Source organism: Littorina saxatilis, linkage group LG6 (assembly GCF_037325665.1).
Source record: "Littorina saxatilis isolate snail1 linkage group LG6, US_GU_Lsax_2.0, whole genome shotgun sequence".
NCBI lineage: Eukaryota > Metazoa > Mollusca > Gastropoda > Littorinimorpha > Littorinidae > Littorina > Littorina saxatilis.
The window spans coordinates 6,932,422-6,951,293 of record NC_090250.1 but is presented as its reverse complement, the minus strand read 5'-3'; the positions used below and the strand labels follow the sequence as shown (position 1 = coordinate 6,951,293).

The 18,872-nt window shown below is 44.2% G+C and overlaps 1 protein-coding gene across 1 annotated transcript in view; it reads right to left on the bottom strand.

Annotated features, from left to right (window-relative positions):
* Window positions 1–10,664: 10,664 nt before the first annotated feature.
* Window positions 10,665–18,872, bottom strand: part of LOC138968381 (uncharacterized) — a 49,285-nt gene continuing 41,077 nt past the window's right edge. The window contains exons 20-24 of the mRNA XM_070340961.1: window positions 16,768–16,856; window positions 16,171–16,241; window positions 15,767–15,825; window positions 12,615–12,810; window positions 10,665–12,196 (exon numbers count right to left, since the gene is read on the bottom strand). Of these exons, the coding sequence (XP_070197062.1) occupies window positions 12,097–12,196; window positions 12,615–12,810; window positions 15,767–15,825; window positions 16,171–16,241; window positions 16,768–16,856 (515 nt within the window). The 3' untranslated portion in view covers window positions 10,665–12,096. The remainder of the gene's footprint in view (window positions 12,197–12,614; window positions 12,811–15,766; window positions 15,826–16,170; window positions 16,242–16,767; window positions 16,857–18,872) is intronic.

The following is an 18,872-nucleotide window of genomic DNA, read 5'->3' as shown; positions in this document are numbered from 1 at the left end:
AGATGGAAGGAGATCAGAGAGAGAGAGAGAGAGGGAGGGAGGGAGAGACAGACAGACAGACAGACAGACAGAGCCGTAATTTATAGAGTTGTATTTATTTCAAATACAAACAACTCTTCAAATTGTCAAAGCACTGGTCAACCAAAATATAGTGAGGGCGTGAGGACTATAACATGAACTGAACTGAATAATCAACAATAACTGCAAAGTGAACTGAATCGTCTTCAATCTCAGTCAGTGTCCTCATCCTCTTCCGGTTCATTGTCGTCCAAGTGCCGAATGAAGCTGGACACGTTCAGGTTGACGGTGGACAGGTTCATGGGCGCAGGAGCGGGTGCGTCTTGGCTGACCGGGGTGGACATTCCTGGCGTCCATGTTGTTGAAGGCGCTGGCCGTGACGTCTGGCTCTGCAAAGGCTGCTTGTTGACCCAGTTCGCATCCTGGGATTTCCACACAGTGGTAGCATGGACAGGCTGGGCTGGCCACTGGTTCGGGGGTGGCTGCCACTGCGAGCTGACGTAGGGGAGACCGGGGCTAGTCCGCCCCCGGGGCACATCCGTCTTTGTCTGTTTATTCTTACGTTTGCCACCTTTTAGTCTTTCACACCATGTGAGAATGGTGTCCATACTTCCCGCCATATCCTGCAGAAGTTCAGAGGTTGCGCGCCCATATATCGCGAGTACAGATCACAAAAAGTGTTTTTCTTCATTTTTGTAACATGAATGCATAGCAGTTGACTTAGGTTTTGATGCATTACCTCTGAGAACAAATACTTGGTCTTGGTGTCGAGTGAAAGTGCGTTAATTAAGGTCGAGTTCTGACAAAAGTTTTGCTTCTTCCTTCCCATGTTGTGCTCGCTATCTGGCACTAGAGTTGCCTGCCCGTGCGGGGGCAAGTCCGCCTATTTGTCATGGGGCAAGTCCGCCATGAAGAATGTGCAGGTGTGGGGAACAGTCCAGTTTACATCTGCCATAACTGTGACATTGATGGTGACTCCATCTATTCTCGATGGTAAAGATTGCAGATTCATGTCTAAAAAAGACTGACGCCGATTTGTGTTACATTCTTTCGACATTCTTTTGTATTTTGTCATTGGCATTTTTGAACCTAAATATTGAAGGGAATTAAAAAAGCTTTCCCACTGATCGGGTGCTTGTTTGACTGACTGTGTGTGCGTGCGTGCGTGTGTGTATAAAGCTTGCCCACTACTAGTCTTGTACCTACTATGGGATGAGAGCGGCGGACTTGCCCCACCCTGTAGGCGGACTTACCCCGACTTGGGGCAAGTTCGCCTACGTTAGGGTAGGTCTACTTAAAGCAGTATGTACAACAAATGTTCATGCGCACATAAAAACTGTCTGCACATTGATATCAGCTACACATTTGTCTTGATGTAAAATAAAAAATCAGTCTTCTAATTCATCAAACTCGCCAGTTATGCTACCAAAAGCATAAAAGTAGGCGGACTAGCCCCGGTCTCCCCTACTGCTCAGAGCTCTGGAAAGGCTGGGGGGTAGTGTACTGCTGGTACTGGAAAGCAATATATTTCAATTCTTTAGCAACAATCTACAATTACTTAAAACCGGCAAAAATGACACAAATCTCTCTCTCTCTCTCTCTCTCTCTCTCTCTCCACATACACTCACACACAAACATGATACATGCACGAGTATAAGTAATGCATACCTGAGGCTGGTACTGATGAGTGACATGATGCTGGGGAACCTGCTGCTGGACGTTTTGCGGGTGGACGTTGTGCTGCTGCCCATTACGGCGGTCAGTTTCGTCGATGGCTGCCCTGAGAGTCGCGTGAATTTCACACGATACCTTTCGGTAGACGTCGTGGGGCAGCGTGTATATCACCGATGCAAAGTAGTCGCATTCGCTGCGCCTCACCGGGTCACCTTGGTTCCGCTGGACGAACTCCTTAGTAAGGAGCAGCAGCTGGTTTTGGTCTGCTTCCGTCTGGCGAAGCTTGTCCTCCAGGTTTTCTTTTTTTTTGCTGCATACCGACGATCCAGCTTCAGAGTTGACATCACAGGGCGGGGTTACAGATTCCTTGCTGGTGCTTGGCTCTTCTTCACCTGGGGGAATGTCCGAGGGCGAGCAGGTTTTCTGTTTGAACGAGACCATGGGTTTTGCTGTGCGACGGTCGGCGATAAAGGGCTTCAGGAAGCTCATCTGTGAGCTAATCCATCGGTCACGGTTGCTGAGGTTACTGGCGCCCGATCCAGATTTTCTTGAGCCCTTCAGCAGTTTTCCGTACCTGGTACGAAGGGAGTCGTACCAGACTTCTAAGTCGGCCTTGTCACGGTCCATCCTGGCTGCCTGCTCGTTCCATGCTTTTTCTCTCAAGTGTTTGTTGTGATAAAGTTTTTTCTTTTTGTCATATAGAAACTGGTTTTCTCTGAGGAACTCCAACATCAAGTCCTCTTCATCTTCTGTGAGGTTCGGTCGAAAACGCGGCTTTTTGGTGGCAATGGTCTCTTGAACAGTTGGGCTATCTGCAGATTCCACCTGCGTAATCTTCTTCTTCTTCCCTTTGGGTGGCATGTTTCTTCTTTCTTTGGTTGTTTCTTGATTGAGAGGCACACCGACTGTGATATGGATTATGCAACGACTTATTATATACAGACCTACCCGCGTCGTCTGAAGATCGGTGGAGGAGCTCTAATGGAATGGTTTGCACGGTATTAGAACGTAAATGGAATGCAACAACAACGTTAGGATCAGCTCAGGTCGTTTCGGGATCGGTATAGGAACTGTATGGAGCGGTACGAACGGTTCTAGAACGCTACGATGACGCACTGAGAACGCTAGTGACGTCACTTCCGATGCGATAACGTTGTGTTACCGCTCCTTTACGTTCCATTAACGATCTGAAAGTTCCGTTACCGATGTGTTTAGGTTCCGTTACCGCTCATTTTGATCGGGAGGGAAACGGCGAAAATTTGAAACATGTTTCAAAAACTCACCCGTTCTTACCGTTCCTTGCGTTCCATTAACGTTCCTTAGCGCTCCACTTACGTTCTTTCCGATCCCTCCCGATCCTTACCGTTTCCCGGCCGTTCCATCGTAACGGGAACGTAAGCGAGAACGGCTCAGTGGAATGGGGGTATAAACTGCCCTCGTTACTTGGCCCAAACCAATGAACCTCTTGGCTATACGTATGTTGGTACGGAAGCGTGAATGTAAAATTTGTGCGCGCGCGCGCGCGTGTGTGTGTGTGTGTGTGTGTGTGTGTGTCAGTGTATGTGTCTGCGCGTATGACGATGTGTGTGTGTGTGTGTGCGTTAGTCAGTGACAGTTGCCTAGTGTTCGACAATTGCGGCTGGGGGGGGGGGGGGGGGAGCATTAGTGAGTTTAGAGGGAGCGGTTAGCGACCACAAACTCTATTTAAACGAGACAGATATGCAGGGGAAAGGGGTGGGGGGGGGGGTGTAAAGGTAATGCAGGAGGAAGTGATAGCAAAGTCCCGTGGGAACGAATGCGGGGAATGGAAGAGGGTTGGAGGGCAGGGGGGAGGTGATGAGTGAAGGAGAGCATCTAGTACAGCGACTTTTTTCAGTCCTGCAAACCCCCCATCCACCCCCCGGCATCCACCTATTAGTTTTTTGTTGACGGTTCGCTGCGTGCATTGTGTACCCCCTTTTGAGATGATTGCATATATGCATCTTTTGAATCAATTTCTTGCATAGTATTATCAAAATGAGGGCTGTATATGTGTTAATTAGTAATTGATGTTGTTGAATTCATTGTCAATTTGTTTTGTTTTTTATGAATAGATATGTATGTTAACATTTGTTTCTTTTTGGTGTGTGTGTGTGTGGATTTATCTCTGAACAATGTTATCTTTCATGGTCATTGTCAGATGGTATTTTTCTCTGAAGTAAACTGCCCTCGTTACTTGGCCCAAACAAATACACCTCTTGGCTATACGTTGTTGGTACGGAAGCGTGAGTGTAAAATTGTGCGCGCGCGCGCGCGCGTGTGTGTGTGTGTGTGTGTATGTCAGTGTATGTGTCTGCGCGTGTGACGATGTGTGTGTGTGTGTGTGTGTGTGTGTGTGTGTGTTAGTCAGTGACAGTTGCCTAGTGTTCGACAATTGCAGCTGGGGAGGGGGGGAGCATTAGTGAGTAGTTTAAATATATAGTTTTGAAAGAATGTCTGCTATGTGCTACAGCCACTCTTCCTCCAAGTCTGTTATCATTAGTTATCAACACCCAGCTTCCCCATGCCCACAGGCTAATTTACAGGCCGTCTCCAATTTCACAGGAAGACACAAAAGTGAACGAAACAGTGACTTCCCCTTTTTTCTCGTCCACTTGTTGGATAGAGGGAATCAGAATCAGAATCAGAATCAGAATCAGAATTTATTGTCAGTAAAGCACAGAGCCTATTGACACATACAAGATACATAAGTACAGGAAAAACAGCAATATAACATAACATACATGTAATACAAAACCAAGTGGAACAGGGTGAACAACTTAGAGGACCTGAAGATGAGCATAGGTTATTGAGGACAGTCGGAAGACGCATTGCATCTGCGTAGTTGAAAACAATCGTACACATATTTTGCCAATTGCCTTTGGATGTTGCTGTCCGTAAACAAATAACTGACCGTGACTCTTATTTCATCACTGCCGGTGGTAGTATTCAGTAATAACTGTTGCCTGAGACGAGCATACATTGTACATGAATCAAGGAAGTGAAGTTCATCCTCCACCACTCCACAGTTTCTGCATAGTCTTTCCTCCCTTGGTGTTCCCGTGTATCTGCCCTTTTCGATTTCTAAGTCATGGGCACTTATACGTAGTTTGCTCATAGCCTGTCTGTGTTCTTGTGTTAGCAAAAGATAGGGTTGTAGAGAGTAGTCGTGTGACACTCCCTTGTAAAACTGTAGTTTAGAGGAGTTTCCTTCTTTTTTTGTCCTCCAGAGCCTGACAAATTGAGTTTCTACATGTTTTGTCAGCGCGTGTTTCAGTCTTGCCGGGTGTATTGTGCTTTGGTTTTGCCACACGTGTTTGAAGCCTGAGGAAGTCAGGAACTCGCGTACAAATAAGAGCCATTTATTTTCCTCTTTATGTTCTTGTGAGAGAAGGATTGAGTAAGTTTGCTTAAGAAGCCCATGTTGGTCATATTCCATGATGTGTAACCAAAATGATATGATCTGTCCCAATATTTTTGTGCTGATCGGAAATCTGCCCAATTCAGCCAGTACTGGGAAATTCATTGATTTCCTACTCCTAAAAGTTGCTTGCAGAATTTCATGTGTACGTTTTCATGCGGAAGGACAGTCGTTATACATTTTTCAAGGAGATTATTCTCAAGGTTCTGCGTGTCCTTTAGGTTTATATCTTTGCAGTAAGGGAGCCAAAGGTCAGAATAGGTGCAACTAGTGTATCAAAGAGTTTCGCCATTACTGGGACACTTATGTTCTTTGTTCATGTTAGAGGGTGTGAGTGTCAGTTGCGCGTCTGGAGGTCATTTATCAAATCTTCGTACTCGCAGAAAAATTCCTCCCGAACTTCGCCTTTAAAACGTGCCCGCCGAGTACGCTAGTACTTGGGCTCAGCAGACTTTAATTGTGTGTCTGTGTGTCTGTCTCGACTTAACAGCTTATTGCTGGGAAACTACTGGGCGCAGTTCGTCAGTCAAAAGTTGATACACTAACTTGATAATAGGTCCGATTAATCGTATTAAAACTTCATAATGTTACCTGGGACCATTGTAACCGGATGGGATTCTGTCTGTGTGTCTGTCTGTGTGTCTGTCTGTGTGTCTGTCTGTGTGTCTGTCTGTGTGTCTGTGTGTCTGTGTGTCTGTCTCTCTCTCCGTTTCTTTGTCTCTAATTCTTGGACTGGACACTGTTGTTTTATGGTCGGTCTAAGCGTAGTGCCATTCAGTCCTTGCAAGAGTCTTTCATGGTTTCGCACCCTTTTTCTCACGTACGGTCCTTATCGCTGTCAACGCTAGTTATGTTTCTCGCACGTGAGACATCGCAGGTGCCTTTTTACTGTTTCGCAAAGTGTGTGTGTGTGTGTGTGTGTGTGTGTGTGTGAGAGAGAGAGAGAGAGAGAGAGAGAGAGAGAGAGAGAGAGAGAGGGAGTGAGGGAGAGAGTGTGTGTGTGTGAATGTGTGTGTGTGTGAGTTTGTGTGTGTATCAGTGTGTATATGTGTTTGTTTGTAAAGGTGTGTGTGTCCGTCTGTCTATGTGCGTATTTGTTTGTTTGCTTAACGCCCAGCCGACCACGAAGGACCATATCAGGGCGGTGCTGCTTTGACATAATTATAACGTGCGCCACACACACACCGCGCGAGAGAAAAAGACTACAGGGGGAGCGAGCCAGTCTGAAAAGTACTCGGGTCCGGCGCAAGCGTTTTTTATTAATTGTTTCTTGTTCACAAAAGCACTAATAAAAAAAATTGCTCCAGGGGCTTGCAACGTAGTACAATATATGACCTTACTGGGAGAATGCATGTTTACAGTACAAAGGACTTAACATTTCCTACATACTGCTTGACTAAAATCTTTACAAACATTGACTATATTCTACACAAAAAACACTTAACAAGGGTAAAAGGAGAAACAGAATCCGTTAGTCGCCTCTTACGACATGCTGGGGAGCATCGGGTGAATTCTTCCCCCTAACCCGCGGGGGGGGGGGGGGGGGGGGGGGGGGAATCTGTTAAAGCAAGGTCTCTAAAGGAAGAGGTCTTATATTGGGGGGGCAGAAAAGGGGAATCCCACTCACTGGTTGACAGAAGTTTTTAATGCAGATATTGTATGTATGGAGCGAACACTGGATTTCCCTTCTTTGAGCTATGTGACGTCAGAGGCCGACAAAACTTCATATTTAGGCTGTACGAGACTACAACATAGTGCATGTTTGTGTGCGTTCGATCATAACAAGAAGAGCAAACGCTCGATCGAGTCACTTTCGCAGTTCTGAATATTATATGAGGCATCAGATGGACAGGAAGAAATTGCTATTCACAACACAATGAGTCACGTTCACATAAAATTTGAGCCCGGTCACTTTTATAGTTTCCGAGAAAAGCCCAACGTTAAGTTGTGTGTTGCCGAACAGAAAAGGCTAGTTATCTCCCTTGTTTTTCTGATAACGTTCGTAAAAGGCTACAGATGTAAATACTTTGATGTAAAGAATAATCCTACAAAGTTTCAATCACATCCGATGAACTTTGTCAAAGATATAAAATGTCTAATTTTTCCTTTGACGCTGACCTGTGACCTTGAAAAAGGTCAAAGGTCAACGAAACCATCGTTAAAGTGTAGAGGTCATTGGAGGTCACGACTAAACAAAATATGAGCCCGATCGCTTTGATAGTTTCCGAGAAAAGTCCAACGTTAAGTTGTGTGTTGCCGAACAGAAAAGGCTAGTTATCTCCCTTGTTTTTCTGATAACGTTCGTAAAAGGCTACAGATGTAAATACTTTGATGTAAAGAATAATCCTACAAAGTTTCAATCACATCCGATGAACTTTGTCAAAGATATAAAATGTCTAATTTTTCCTTTGACGCTGACCTGTGACCTTGAAAAAGGTCAAAGGTCAACGAAACCATCGTTAAAGTGTAGAGGTCATTGGAGGTCACGACTAAACAAAATATGAGCCCGATCGCTTTGATAGTTTCCGAGAAAAGTCCAACGTTAAGGTGGTGTCTACGGACGGCCGGCCGGACGGCCGGCCGGACAGACTAACACTGACCGATTACATAGAGTCACTTTTTCTCAAGTGACTCAAAAACTGAAAGGAATTCCAACCAGAATCGATCGATACATAAATGTTATTTGTATTTTTGACCAAAAGATGACATTTTACAAAGATCTGGAGGCATTGTTCCGGCACCTCGACCGTTAACACACTAACACACACACGTACTATCAACTTGTACACAGAGAGAGAATATTTCACCTGAAATAAAGTTTCAGCTCTAATACATAACATTTAACATGAATAATATTGCACCAAAACGTACAGCTGCCTTCTGTGAAGCACCTTACCCTTGCTTGGGAAGCAGGGTTGTATCTCAAGGGTGTGTGTGTCAATATATATATGTACAGCATCATATCAACATCGTCACGCAATTTTGGCGTAACTCATGAGACAGCTTTTCAGCAGAAGGCCAAAACTTTTTATTTTTATTAAGTGTTTTTATTTGTACGTGGTCTGGATAGAAAAGAAAAAAGGATGTTAAATCATGTATTGTCAATCGCATGTTTGAGAATTTTTCTCACGGAGAATGATTTACTTAGTCTTAAAGGCACAGTCAGCCTCCCGTAAACCATCACAGACACTGTCAGGCTTTTACACACAGTAAAAACACCCTATCATTTAAACACTCACCGCTTGAGAACATCCCAGGTGCCCTCCATAAAGAGCGAGCAATTTTCAAAGAATTTCAAGTGTTTATCTTACCCCTGAGCCATTGTGAACCTGTGTGATCCAGTTTCCTTTTTTTCACAATTTTATTTAAGTCATCAGTTTGTAATTTCAATGCGACTCACTGTAAGCTTATCTGCAATAGCACGTTATTATGTATTTCTGAATCTAAAACGCAACAAACGGCTGCGAGTCACACGAACTATCGTCTGCTACGAGAAAGACGTTTTGCGTACACGTTTCCGGGCTTTTCTTTTTTCAAACTTTCAAAACTTTGAATTGTTCTGATCTTGTCTTGATGAAAAAATAATTCTTTTATGATTTAATGTTTGTGTAACAAGCTGTCAATTTATTATTTAGATTTTAAAAGTTAGGTCTAGGGCCAAAACGAGGCGTCCGATTGGCTGGCCACGCAAAAATTAATTCTTTGAAAATTGCTCGCTCTTTATGTAGCACCTAGGATGTTCTCAAGCGGTGAGTGTTTAAACGAAAGGGTGTTTGTACTGTGTGTAAAAGCCTGACAGTATCTGTGATGGTTTACTGGAGGCTTACCAGTTTTTTCCTGAGAACTCTTGTCTCGGCAGTCTCGTTATGACGGGTCGGCTTCACGGTTTTCCGTGTATGCTTACCAGTCTTGTTTTCTGTTTTGGGGTTTTTGATTCACATTCAATTACCTACAAGCAGACTGAACTGCGGACACTATGGCTTTTAGCCATTTTGTTCATGGTCATGGTAAAAAGTTTCGACGCTTCCCTTCAAACTTCAAGAATAAGTACATTAGGATTTCAAATGACGAAATGTATGCATATATGTATGCTTCTATGTATCTCAACAGGTTTAAAACGAAATATATGTATGTGTGCACAATATTTGTTGGTAAAAAAATCTTTAAAAAATAAAATAAAAATAAAAACAAATTAAAATAAAAAGTTTTGACGTTTCCTTTGAAACTTCAAGAATAAGTACATCAGGACCTTTTAAAACAAAATGTACGCATAAATGAATGCATCTATGCATCTCCACAAGTTTGGGGGGTGGGTCATTCTGGGCTAGCCAGAATGACCTCCCGGTCAAAATCAGCTAGCCTAGAATGACCCCCCCGTCAAAACTGACTAGGCCAGTCAGTTTTGACCCCCCCTTCAAACTTCAAGAATAAGTACTTTAAGACCTTTTAAAACGAATTAAATGTAAATGTGGACAATATTTGGTGGAAAATGATATTGAAAAAAATCCCAAAAAATTTCCAAAAAAACTTTAAAAAAAAAAAAAAAGTTTCGACGCTTCCCTTCAAACTTCAAGAATAAGTACATTAGGACTTCAGATGACGAAATGTATGCACATATGTATGCATCTATGTATCTCAACAGGTTTGGGGGGATGTGTCATTCTGGGCTAGCCAGAATGACCTCCCGGTCAAAATCAGCTAGCCCAGAATGACACCCCCCCCTGGTCAAAACTGACTTGGCCAGTCAGTTTTGACCCCCCCCCCCCCCCCCCCCCCCCCTTCAAACTTCGAGAATGAGTACTTAAAGACCTTTTAAAACGAATTGAATGTAAATGTGGACAATATTTGTTGCAAAATGACACGACATGATGCGGAGGAGGAGGCCGACATGATGTGTCAGGGGCCGACATAACAGAGAGAGGGCTGACATGATAGAGATGGGGCCGACATGTGGAGGGGGCCGATTGATAGAAAGAGGGCTGACATAACAGAGAGAGGGCTGACATGATAGAGATGGGGCCGACATGTGGAGGGGGCCGATTGATAGAAAGAGGGCTGACATGATAGAGATGGGGCTGACATGTGGAGGGGGCCGATTGATAGAAAGAGGGCCGACATGACAGAGAGGGAGCCGACAGGATAAAGAGGGGGCCAACATGATAGAGAGAGGGCCTATATAACAGAGAGGGGGCAGACATGATGTAGAGGGGTCAACATGATAGAGAGAGGGCCTATATAACAGAGAGGGGGCAGACATGATGTAGAGGGGGCCGACATGATAGAGAGTGGGCCGACATGATTATAGATGAGTCCGACATGATAGAGAGGTGCAATATCATTTTCCACCAAATATTGTCTACATTTACATTTCAATTTGTTTTAAAAGGTCTTAAAGTACTCATTCTTGAAGTTTGAAGGGGGGGGGGGGGGGTCAAAACTGACTGGCCTAGTCAATTTTGACCGGGGGGTCATTCTCGGCTAGCTGATTTTGACCGGGATGACACATCCCCCCAAACCTGTTGCGATACATAGATGCATACATATATCAGGCATGAAAACTGAAAAAAAAATAAATACTGAAAACAAAATTCGAAGGCGCATAGCGCCAAGTTTCGCAGGTGCGTAGCGCCAAGTTTCGCAGGCGCGAAGCGCCAAGACTTCTAGGGGGGTCCGGGGGCATGCCCCCCCGGAAAATTTTTTGTTCAAGGGTGCAATTTGGTGCAATCTGGGGCTATCTGAGCCTTAAAATTGGATTCAAACATGGCCCCAAAACTATTTTACTATAACTATGACTAGGAAAAAAAAAAAAAAAAAAAAAAAAAAAAAAAAAAATTAAAAAAAAAAAAAAAAAAAAAAGGAAAAATACTGAAAATAAAACAAAATACGGTTTATTTTTTTCAAAAATACGGAAAATACGGAAAATACGGAGAATTTTCATGCCTGATATATGCATACATTTCGTCATCTGAAGTCCTAATGTACTTATTCTTGAAATTAAAAGGGAGGGACCTAAGCTTGGCGGGTCCATGGTTCAGTTCATTCAAACGGGGGCGGGTGTGACAGGGAGACTACCACCGCCCTTCACAGCAGACTCTGCAGAGTTGTTCGCCTTAGAAGTTGTGAGATATTTATAGCTCTTTATAGCTCGCAAGGCAACACCTGTGGATTGTAGAGTTCTGTTTGTGATATCCTGAATATTCTGCATCAAATTTGGTGGGCATATTCAGGTGGACCCCGGGCACAAACTGGTGGATGAAAACAGAATCTGCAGAGTTGTTCGCCTTAGAAGTTGTGAGATATTTATAGCTCTTTATAGCTCGCAAGGCAACACCTGTGGATTGTAGAGTTCTGTTTGTGATATCCTAAATATTTTGCATCAAATTTGGTGGGCATATTCAGGTGGACCCCGGGCACAAACTGGTGGATGAAAACCGGCGAAGCCAGATATTCCTCTAGTACATTATACATGGCCTTGGAAGCTATAGAGCTCAGGAAAACAAAAATACGACGGTTCTAGCGCATGAATTGCACCAATTAAGGGATGGTGAAAAAGTATCTTAACTCTAGATCATTTTGAAGTAATCTTTGGCTGAAAATTGTTCCAAAACAATCGTTGCCATCACAACTTTCTTTGCTCACGATCAATGCATATTTCGTCTGTCGAACTCTATTGCATCCCTCATTGGCTGACATTTTGTCGGCCATCTTGAAAATGCTTGCACAAAAGAATATCATTTCCCAAGCAAAGAAAGCGACCAGCGAGGCCGGGTGTTCAAGCAAATAAACGTAGGGCAGAGATATAGTGCTCATGTCAATACCTCAGTCAATGAAACAGCCCAGCTGTAGTTACCCTCCCCCCCTCCCCCCTTCTATCACATAGATGAGCTGTGTTATTTTTCAATGGAATTGGGTACTCTGTGTGTGCGTGTGAGTGTGTGTGGAGGGCGAGTGAGTTAGATGCACAATCATCTCGTGTTGTAGTCGGGATGCGGTATCCGTTGCACTGCACACTCCACGCCAGAGTCAATCACTTTCTCAGTCTTTCTGCGAAACATCACTCGCCGACTGCAAATAAACCGAAATATAGAACACAATAAGCTGACATCATTAATAAACATGTAATGATAAATAATGAATAGATTTGAAATGATAAACATTCACTTTATTTGGTGTTTAACGTCGTTTTCAACCATTCAAGGTTATATCGCGACGGGGAAAGGGGGGAGATGTGATAGGGGAAAGGGGGGAGAAATGATAAACATGAATGACCAATGCTTTAAACATTTGTCTGTGTAAGTGCATGAGAGAACAAGGGAGAGACAAAAAAAGTCTGTTTGAAAGAAGGTTTGATGATTATAATGCTGCATTGAAAATAAAAACAAAGGGTATCTAATATCACATTCACAAGTGCATGCGCAACAAAAAATATTGTTACACTGTACAATTTGCAAAACTACATTCCATTTCCACTGCATCTTCTTACTTTGTTCCGTCCCTCTGGATGACGCAGGAGCCGTCTGGTTTTCTCTTGTAGTTTTTCTCAATGCAGGCATTCTGTTCTGGGGGATAGTCGACCCAGCTGCCATCCTCCCCTTTTTGCTGCCAGAGACCGTGTTCACACTCGGGCGAAGCGCTCCCTGCTACTCCCTTGTGAGGACTGAAGTCGGGCGCTGCACGCTCTGCGATGTACATGTCAACATTTAGTTTCAGTGACAACATTTTTCCATTGACGGCGCTGGACGTTCTATGGACCAAAATGACAAAAACCAGCGATCTAATCTAAGTCTGCACAAACAGACAGACATAGTGAAACCTATACACCCCAGAATATACAGCGGTGTAAAACTAACTCCGTCGGATTTGAATGGGTTATGAAAGAGGACATACTCTTGCTTTTAGAGAGGCAAGCGTTTCACACATACTCGCACGTTCCAGGCATACCCCTTGCTAGTGACTGGCCTATAATGTCATGAGGAAAAGTCAGTTTGACTCACAAAAACCAAGAGTAGTCTCTCTTTCACAACCCATGCAAACCCGATAGTTGTTTCTAAACATCGTCTATTTCCGGTCAACGCAAACGACTGTGCAGTCTGCAATATCTGTCATGCAGCTGCAATTGCAATATGTTCTGCAATGTGTGACTCTAACACAAAAAGCATGCTCACGAAAACACCCAACCATCACTGTTCTCTGCAATGACAGATACATATTTCAGTCTGATACAAGACGCTGTTATAATATCATTGCCTCAAATTGATTTGCGTTAAGTTGCCCACCCCCCTCCCCCCTCCCCCACTCTCCAGACACCAGGACTGAGTTGCTGTCCACCCCCCTCCCCCACTCTCCAGACACCAGGACAGAGTTGCTGCCCACCCCCCTCCCCCACTCTCCAGACACCAGGACAGAGTTGCTGTCCACCCCCCTCCCCCACTCTCCAGACACCAGGACAGAGTTGCTGCCCACCCCCCCTCCCCCACTCTCCAGACACCAGGACAGAGTTGCTGCCCACCCCCCTCCCCCACTCTCCAGACACCAGGACTGAGTTGCTGCTCACCCCCTCCCCTCTCCAGACACCAGGACTGAGTTGCTGCCCACCCCCCTCCCCTCTCCAGACACCAGGACTGAGTTGCTGCCCACCCCCTCCCCTCTCCAGACACCAGGACTGAGTTGCTGCCCACCCCCTCCCCTCTCCAGACACCAGGACTGAGTTGCTGCCCACCCCCCTCCCCTCTCCAGACACCAGGACTGAGTTGCTGCCCACCCCCTCCCCTCTCCAGACACCAGGACTGAGTTGCTGCCCACCCCCCTCCCCTCTCCAGACACCAGGACTGAGTTGCTGCCCACCCGCTCCCCTCTCCAGACACCAGGACTGAGTTGCTGCCCACCCCCTCCCCTCTCCAGACACCAGGACTGAGTTGCTGCCCACCCCCCTCCCCCACTCTCCAGACACCAGGACAGAGTTGCTGCCCACCCCCCCCCCCCACTCTCCAGACACCAGGACTGAGTTGCTGCCCACCCCCTCCCCTCTCCAGACACCAGGACTGAGTTGCTGCCCACCCCCTCCCCTCTCCAGACACCAGGACTGAGTTGCTGCCCGGCCCCTCCCCTCTCCAGACACCAGGACTGAGTTGCTGCCCACCCCCTCCCCTCTCCAGACACCAGGACAGAGTTGCTGCCCACCCCCCTCCCCTCTCCAGACACCAGGACAAAGTTGCTGCCCACCCCCTCCCCCACTCTCCAGACACCAGGACTGAGTTGCTGCCCACCCCCCTCCCCTCTCCAGACACCTGGGGCTAGTTTCATAAGATAGCAGTGAACCGACTGACAGTCGATCGATCGACTGTGCTTGATCGCCGGGTCACCGAAAAGCGCGTTTCATGAGCGAATCACCGTCACCCGCGGACAACTGCAGTCGACCGACTGTACAGTAATCCGAATGGCCAAGTCGAGGGCTAAATTTAGCAACATTACCACTTCCGTTTGCTCATTCGCACGTGGAAATGGCCGATTTCGAAGAAAAAACTAGTCTTGGCCCGCTCAAAATAACAATGACCGAGACTTTCAGTAATTCCTTCGCGTGACGTCTAACCCTCTTACGCCATAATGTGACATCTTCGAGACATAACCCTGACTTGTCTCCTGGATTACTGCGTCATGATAGATACATTTCGAAGAACAATCACAAGGTTTGGCTCACAATCCAAAAAAGTGTGAGCATTCTGCCATTGACTGTGCGGATAATTACATTTATTTTCGGTTTACCGCAGTAAGCCGAACACAGTGTTGGGGGGAGAGCATCACCGTGTTTGGCCGACTTCCGGTGAGACGACCCGCAGTCCGCCGACTGAAACTTTGTTCGTGAAACGTCGGATTACTGTGGTTCTCTCGGACAACTGCAGTTGGTCGACTGTGTTTCTGGCTTATGAAACTGGCCCCAGGACTGAGTTGCTGCCCGGCCCCTCCCCTCTCCAGACACCAGGACTGAGTTGCTGCCCACCCCCTCCCCTCTTCAGACACCAGGACTGAGTTGCTGCCCGGCCCCTCCCCCCACACCAGAGCCGAGATGCACGAAGCAAAACTGGGTGCCACCCAATTGGGTGGTATGCAGCCGCGGGGTCGGACTGGTTGAAGTTGAGATTTGTTGTGATTTCCAACAATCAGACCCCGCTATTTGTTCACACCCAGATGGGTGGCACCCAGTTTTGCCTCATGCACCTCGGCCCTGGTCTTGAAAACAGCAGACGCTCTGTTGTCTCGACCCTGTTTGTTTGTTTGTTTGTTTGTTTGTTTGCTTAACGCCCAGCCGACCACGAAGGGCCATATCAGGGCGGTGCTGCTTTGACATATAACGTGCGCCACACACAAGACAGAAGTCGCAGCACAGGCTTCATGTCTCACCCAGTCACATTATTCTGACACCGGACCAACCAGTTCTAGCACTAATCCCATAATGCCAGACGCCAGGCGGAGCAGCCCACTAGATTGCCAATTTTAAAGTCTTAGGTATGACCCGGCCGGGGTTCGAACCCACGACCTCCCGATCACGGGGCGGACGCCTTACCACTAGGCCACCGTGCCGGTCTCTCGACCCTGTACTTTGTTCTACCAAAGACAAAATGCAAAAGTGAAAGATACCTGCTGGCATAAAATCTTGTCCGGGAAGTGGAGCAGGTGTCAGGATCTTTGCTGGATCACTGCCATACAAACAAAAGTGATTAACTTTTATCATGTTTGATTATTTACTACATGTATTACATAATTTACAGAAACAAAAACTGCAATAAGTTAAAGCGATAAAAGATAGATGACACTTGACTGCTGCTGTCATTATTAAAGCTTCTAATCAGAGAAATTCATCTTTTTTTTCCCCCATTTCACACTTCAAAACTCATGTGAGGACAGAAGCTATATATGGCTTTAAAAAGCAATCTTAATTTGTTTTGTTTTTGTGTGGAACAATCTCTGATGAAACAAACAAATCTGGCAGCTATCATCTCTCAAACATCGCATCAACAAAAGCAAAGAAAAGGTGACTTTACCAGTACATGACGTCATACTTGTCCGTTGAACCATAGCGGACAACCTGCAGTTGCCCAGTATCCCAGCGCACCTGAAATAAAACAAGTCAGCGCTTAAATTCATCTGTCAAATTCATTTGTGTGCAACTTTTCTTTGATTTTCCATAATCTACCTGTTAGAGAAGTCTTCAGGCTTTAAGTTTATTCATGTGGTCTTATTAAAACAGGGACAAAATTCACAAATTGTAAATCAAAAAACAAGAAAGGTATGTTATTAGAATGTTCTTGGTTTTTTATTCTGAATTTTGGAACATTGGCAGTCTACTTTTGGGGGGATTTTTTTCTCAAAAATGGTAAATTTGTTGCCCATTGAATTCGTCTTCATTTAGGGATTCTAATTTGAAACAGACGTTCCAGACTGCAAACAACCAATCAGTCAGTTAGTGGAGCAATCTCACAAATCATGAGCAAGACAAAGTGTTCAACAATACATCAGCCATGATGCATTCTTTCCTTTCATCTCGATAAAAAGAGTTAAAGGAAAGGCGAGTTTTGTCATGCTTGTTTTGACTGAGGGGGGCAAAGAGGGTGGAGTGTCCTCAGGCCTTATAGACATACCATGAGTTTCCTCTTCGACCTTGACTTCCTGATGACGACCCCTGTCTGCACATTTTGCAAACTCTTCTCCGTGGAGCTCCAGTCAGGACCTATAGGTAGAGTATGGAAAACTTCTGTCATCCTATACGTAGAGTATGGACAACATCTGTCATCCTATACGTAGAGTATGGAAAACATCTGTCATCCTATATGTAGAGTATGGAAAACTTCTGTCATCCTATACGTAGAGTATGGAAAACATCTGTCATCCTATACGTAGAGTATGGAAAACATCTGTCATCCTATACGTAGAGTATGGAAAACATCTGTCATCCTATACGTAGAGTATGGAAAACTTCTGTCATCCTATACGTAGAGTATGGAAAACTTCTGTCATCAACAACCTGTTCACATTCATCCTGTCAACTGATAGGGTCTAGTTAGCACAAGTGGTAGCACGTCTCCTAAATAAAATATCTATTTATTCCTTGAAAATGGTGTGTGTGTCTATGTGTCACTGTGTGTGTGTGTGTGTGTGTGTGTGTGTGTGTGTGTCTGTGTGTGTGTGTGTGTGTGTGTGTTTGAGTGAGTGCATACGTGAGATTGTCTGTGCACATGCATTTGTGGGTGGGTTTTTTTCCAATCACATCCTTGTGGGTTGTTTGATCATACAAAATACATACATACATGTGTACAATATCATTATACATGAAGTAAACAACATTTGAACATGAAGCCCACCCAAGTAAAAAAGTACTACACTATGTACTATAGTATACCATAGTACTTGTACTATAGTATACTATAGTTTACTATAGTACAAGTACTATGGTACATTGAATTGTACTATGGTATACTATAGTTTACTATAGTACAAGTACTATAGTACATTGAATTGTACTATGGTGTACCATAGTTTACTATAGTACTAGTACTATAGTCAACTATAGTACAAAAAGTACTATAGTACAATACATTAGTGTGTACTATAGTACATTGTGGTACATGTACTATAGTATACTATAGTAAACTATAGTACATTTAAATGTACTATAGTATTTTGAGCACTTTTTTGCCAAAATGTACTATAGTATACTATAGTAAACTATAGTAAACTATAGTTTACTAGAGTACATGTACTACAGTTTACTAGAGTAAAGTGTAGTACAGCGTGGTACTTTCGTAGAGTACATTTGTACTATAGTACTTTTACTATAGTTTACTATAGTACAGCGTGGTATTTTTGGCATGGTACATTTGTACTATAGTACTTTTACTATAGTTTACTATAGTACAGTGTGGTACTTTTGTTGCTGTAGATTTTGTACTATAGTACTTTTACTACAGTTTACTATAGTATACTGCAGTACTTTCTTGAAAAAGTACCATAGCCTTAAAAATTACACTGGATGTAAATGTGGCCCCAATTTTTGCTGAATCAATTGTTTTGTGTGAATTGAATGTGTGTGTGCACGATCAGGCCACTCGCTGCAGTCAATCTGTCACATTTGGTAGGAAAGTAAAGGTTCATCACATGTTTTAAATTTTATTTTCATTTTTCAGCAGAGCATTAATAGTCAAACTTATGTAAGAACCTTTTAAAATATCCACTAACATGTAAAAGACCCAATTAAATAATAATTTTAAATAAGGTGTCCATCTTGCACAGTGAGTAACCAAGCTGTTGATTTTTGGTAAATGTCCCAATGCAGAAACAGCTTTAGTGCAATTTTTTTATAACCCTGTTAACCAGAACAAGTAATAATAAAATGCACGAAACAGATTTATCATAGCACTCTTCTTTGTGGGAATTCATCTTTAGCACAACACATATTTTCTCAAAATTATCTCCCCTACAGCCAAGTTAAATTTCTATGATTAGCTTTGAAAGTGACCATGCATACATCAGTACATGAAAACTCTGTGAACAATCAAAGGAGACAATGATTGTCCCTATTATTGACCGGAACTCTACCCCAATCTGAACTTGAATAATGCAAACTATCAAGCTGACTTGATGTCATCTAACCCTGTATGTGTGTGACCTTACACAGATAAAGTTATTGAGTTACTTTCTTTCTTTATTTGGTGTTTAACGTCGTTTTCAACCATTCAAGGTTATATCG